Source organism: Palaemon carinicauda, chromosome 1 (genome assembly GCF_036898095.1).
Source record: "Palaemon carinicauda isolate YSFRI2023 chromosome 1, ASM3689809v2, whole genome shotgun sequence".
NCBI classification, from domain to species: domain Eukaryota; kingdom Metazoa; phylum Arthropoda; class Malacostraca; order Decapoda; family Palaemonidae; genus Palaemon; species Palaemon carinicauda.
The window spans coordinates 137,082,996-137,087,995 of record NC_090725.1 but is presented as its reverse complement, the minus strand read 5'-3'; the positions used below and the strand labels follow the sequence as shown (position 1 = coordinate 137,087,995).

Here is a 5,000-nt window from a genome sequence, read left to right as displayed (position 1 = left end):
TAACCATGGGCAAGGAGGTATTTATATATGTAGTTTATGTGCTGTTCTATTTATAGGGCATGTGGAAGATTTCTGAATGTGTGGGAGTTGTACTCCAGAAAAACTTCCCTGCAACAGGCAACGAAGATCTGCCCCGGGGGATACGAGTGCAATCACTTGGCACACCATCAGGGAAAAATACATTGACAATGCGTAGACTTGTCAAGAAAATTACTTCTACAAAAGATCTTTGAAAGGCAACTTTAAATTTGTCAGTACCAAAGCCACATCATGTTCAGGCACTATTTCGGCTCTATCCTAGAAACCCTCGTGAGATCCTGGGCGGGTAATTAATCTACAGACATTATCGCTAAAAGCGGAGAGGGAGCAGTGGTGTAAATCATTTATTTACTGTAAAGCACTTACGAAAAGGAGTACACCTGCTTATATCCATATTATCTTTATTGTGTTATTGCACTTCCTCTCCTCAATGATAAGTCTGGAGCAGATAATTTCAAATAATGCCAAATTTATTGACAACTTCAATTTTCAATTCTTATTCAATTCATGTAAATCAATAAAAAAGAATAAATGCACACGAGTTGGGGCTAAATCTAATAATTTTATTATGAGGAATTTTCAACAATAATGAACTGGACATTTAAACAATTTCAAAGGCAATGAAAATTAAAAGGTTGCTAAAATTTTACAAACCACAAAAAATCGATGATTAATAAAAATCTTATTAAACTAATGCAAATTAGATTACACCTTAACTCTAATACACTGAAACCAGAAATCTACGTTAATGTCAGACACGTGCTCGAGGACCTGGGGACTCAAATAGCAAAAGCTTAAAATAAAATTTATCCCCAATATGTCGAGTACAATAAATTCCCTGCACATAGCTGGAATGTCTAAAATCCAGACAAATTAAAAATATATCTAATCTAAGGTGGAAAAGTACGGCCCCACTTTATTATAGCATGTAAATTCCGTCCTGCAATTCAAGCCTGTCTCGATTTTTTTGGCAATGGTGTGGGGTAATACTTTTCAAGTGGCCCACTCCTATGTCCACTGTTTTCTTGACTGACCAGGGTCACTGGATGTAGTATAACTTACGTCCTCTCCTCAGGGGGTCACTGGTCCAATGACCTTTGCTTCACAGGGACTCCTTAGTCGTCTTCTGGACAATAAATGGTCAGAACAGGGGGAGATGTGTGCATTAGACCAGTGTTTTTTTCAACCGACAGCAGGTGAGCTTCACCTAGACATGAGGATGCATCACGAACGAAAGGGCTGATATCCGCTGGTGATGCTCTCGTCCTCACCCAAAAAAAAAAAAAAAAAAAAAAAAAAAAAAAAAAAAAAAAAATCAACATGCTTAGGTTTGGACTTAAGAATCTTTATGTGCCATATCGAGATTTCCAAACAGATCTTTATGGGCTTGTAGCAAGTTTTCTATTTATAATACAATGACTAATCTTGCAGCTACAAGGTAATATGCATAAGAATATATCTAACTGTTTGGTGCACTTAAAAATTAAGTAGGTAAAAGGCATTTAGCAAAAGGGCATGCTCAGTAGACAAATATAATTCCTAAACAAGTAATACCTAACTTGGTGATAGAGAGATGAAATTAAATGTGCTTAAATCCTTAAAGTTTGAATTATATATGAATACAAAGAAAGTTTTTTTTTTTATCTCGGGCCATCTTTGCTTAAGAAAAATAACCAGTGTATACACGGATTATGTTGTCTGTCTCATCTTTACCAACGTCACGTTACGAACAGCTATGGGAAATGTTTTGTGAACCTGTCAGTTTACTGTAGTCTACCCATCATCTCGAATGAAAACATAAATGTCAGGTATAATTAAAGAACATTATAGGCAAGTTGGATAAAAGGAAAATATAAAGAAGCAAGAGCGAAGAAAATTTTTCACAGGACAAACGATAAAAAAATTTGGAAAATTAGGCTTCATTTTAAATAATTTTGTTAATATCTATATTATTTTCCAGACTCAAAAGCACACAGTACACTCACAAACACATTCTCATATACATATTATTATGGTCCCAAGTCTGGGCACCAAAAAATATATACTATATATTATGGCTGGCAAGTTACATAACCTCCCGAGTTCCAAACTCACCTGTTTGTTCTTACATAAATCTGTTACACTTGAAAAAATTAATACCCGAGCTCTGAGAAAATTATATAACTCCCAGACGGCCATACATAAAACACTGAATATCCAAAGGTCTCTTACGTAAACTCAAAATAAACTTGTTAATTATTATTAAGAACTATTCAAAACAACCTCTTAGTTCTGTAAGAAATATTAGTGATTGAAAAAATGCCCACTTTACAAAATTGAATATATATTCTATAAAAAAATTACAACACTTTGAAAGTATTTACACCTAAAATAAATCGCTCAAAATATTAACACTGAACAAAAACTTAGACTAAGACAAGAGAATATTACGCTCTAAATTTTATATAATCACTTGTTTCAATGGAAATTAATTTATAAAAATATCTAACCTTGATAATTAATGAAAAGAGTTAACTTTTAACACTAACGATTAAACTATTATTGAAATTTACATAAAAGTAACTAATAAACTTATGCATTTTTAGCTCACACGAAGCTCCCGACCAGATAGCAATACAAATACACTTCACGTTTTCACATATATCTCATAGGGCCAGTTACAAAAGAATTTATATTATACCAGTATGTACAATCACCTCAAAGTTTTCATTAACGTTTGAACACATTACGCACAATATATATATTGTATAAAATCCTATTCACTTTGGAGAGGACACACACTCGAGCCACTTGAGATAGAGGATGTTGGCTCTTTTACAGGGACAGGCTGATTCTCTTCTGCTGCTATGCAATCTGGGGCGTATATTTATTGACTTTCAAACTTCTAGATCCTTCTAAATAGATTATTCTCGTCGCTTGGGGGTAAGCTCTAGCAGCGTTTGCAAGGCAACCCTCTCTCAGCTAACTCTGCCACCTTCCTCCTTGAAACATTAAAAAAAAAAGATAAAACTAACTCTGGGGTTTTCGAGAACATTCCAAACATGTGGAAAACGTAAGAAATGTGTAATTTCTCAAAAACATGACGCAATACCTCATGAAAACATAAAATAATTACATAAGCCCTCATTCATACCTTGTATGGTTCGTACAGTGCACTTAATCGAGATTGCATAAGACTTAGTAACAAAATACGTGAAAATAAAAAGTGAATTCTTAAAAATAATGTAAATTTACATATACTGACTTGAATGAAAAATACAACGAAATGAATGACGAAAGTCTTATAAATTTACATACAATCATTTATACCTATATGAAAGAGTTCAACTTAAGAGCTGGCTATTCCCCTCTTAAATACACAAACGAAATACGTGAATGAAATATGTACTCTACACTAGACCAACTTCATAAGAATCTGTACAATTTTATATATATATAAATATATATATATATATATATATATATATATATTATATATATATATATATATATACATACATATATATATATATATATATATATATATATATATATATATATATATATATATATATACTTACATGATTATTGTAGAATGTGGCATGAAGAGGCAAAACCTGATGAATTGGAGATAGGAGTGGTGACGAAAATGGCACAACAAGAAGACCTGGCTGATTGCAATAATCACAGAAGCACAACACTTAGGTCAGTTATGAAAATATATAGTATGGTTATTCTAAAGACACTGGAGAGAAAGATTGATGAAAAGCTGAGAGATGAACAAACAGGATTTCGAAAAGGTATAAGTTGCACAGACCAAATTTTCTTTTTGAGACATGTACATCAATGCGTAGAATACAGAATTCCACTTTTGCTGGCATTTGTGGACTATGAAAAGGCCTTTCATAGAGTGCACTGGCACAATTTTTTGAAGAGTTCTGCGTTATTATGGAATTCCTATAAATATGTGAATGATAATGGAGTATTATCAAATGACTTTCCAGTGAACAGCCGAGTACTCCATGGGAATGTGTTGTTACCTATGTTAAATTGAATTGAATATAAAATTTAGGCCTTAAGCTAAACACTGGGGCATCAAAAGCCATTCCGCTCTATATAATGAAGTTTAATCAACCATACCCGTACTCTCACATTTGGTATCATTTTAACCCATTTTGTACTAGCGTGACATATATGTTACGTAGAACATATGTTCAGTTAACTTACACCACACGTTTACATGTTGAAACTTGTTTCATGATAGGTCTTGTGTGTGAGAGCTAATACATGTATCTACTTGCATACAAGTTTTTACAGGAATAGAAGTTCATTCAAGGGAGTGACACCGTTCTGTGCAGAAGTGCTGTTTTTGCTCCGGTGTGAAAATGAGTTCAGGCAAAAAGTGAGTATTATTTTGCCATTTTCATTAGATATATTGTATTGTTTTTTGATAAAATACTTGAAATATGGCTATAGAGAAATGTCTGTGCTAATAATGAATATCTAAGATTTATAATATTGGCAGCAGTGCATTTTATATTTTCTGTGACATATATGTTACGCTAGGATGATACAGGGACATTTATGCCTTTTTCTATTTTACTGTATGTAAACTGATAGTAATATCTTTCTAGTGATAAAAACATTCTATGTCTTCATTTTCTTTCTTTTACTTTACTTTACTACACTTTTAGTTATTTTAACTCATTAATAAGTTACTTTGTTAAATTTAATCCAGAGATAACACGTTTTTATTTTTTTTTCAGGTCTCTGACTGTCAATGAAATACTAGCAGAGTTAGAGAAAGAAGATATTGCTACAGATGTTTTTATTGAGCCTGCTGATGATGGTCTGACTGACGAAGATTCTGCTGATGAAGATCAAGGTGGTCTAATTGATAATCTCTCTAGTAAACAATTAGATGCTGCAGGTGAAGCAGCTCTTCCAAATGGAGTTCGGCTTGGAAATTTAGGAGAGGACTT

At 33.0% G+C, this 5,000-nt stretch overlaps 1 protein-coding gene across 5 annotated transcripts in view; it reads left to right on the top strand.

Annotated features, from left to right (window-relative positions):
- LOC137652043 (protein mono-ADP-ribosyltransferase PARP12-like) overlaps positions 1-5,000 on the top strand; it is a 101,773-nt gene that overhangs the window by 42,357 nt on the left and 54,416 nt on the right. For 4 of the 5 annotated variants that reach the window (XM_068385268.1, XM_068385258.1, XM_068385275.1 and 1 more), the window contains one exon: positions 1-17. This exon is cut by the window's left edge and continues 79 nt beyond it. The exons of the other annotated variant lie outside the window; for it this stretch is intronic. In XM_068385268.1, the coding sequence (XP_068241369.1) occupies positions 1-17 (17 nt within the window). The remainder of the gene's footprint in view (positions 18-5,000) is intronic. 5 annotated transcript variants of the gene reach the window in all.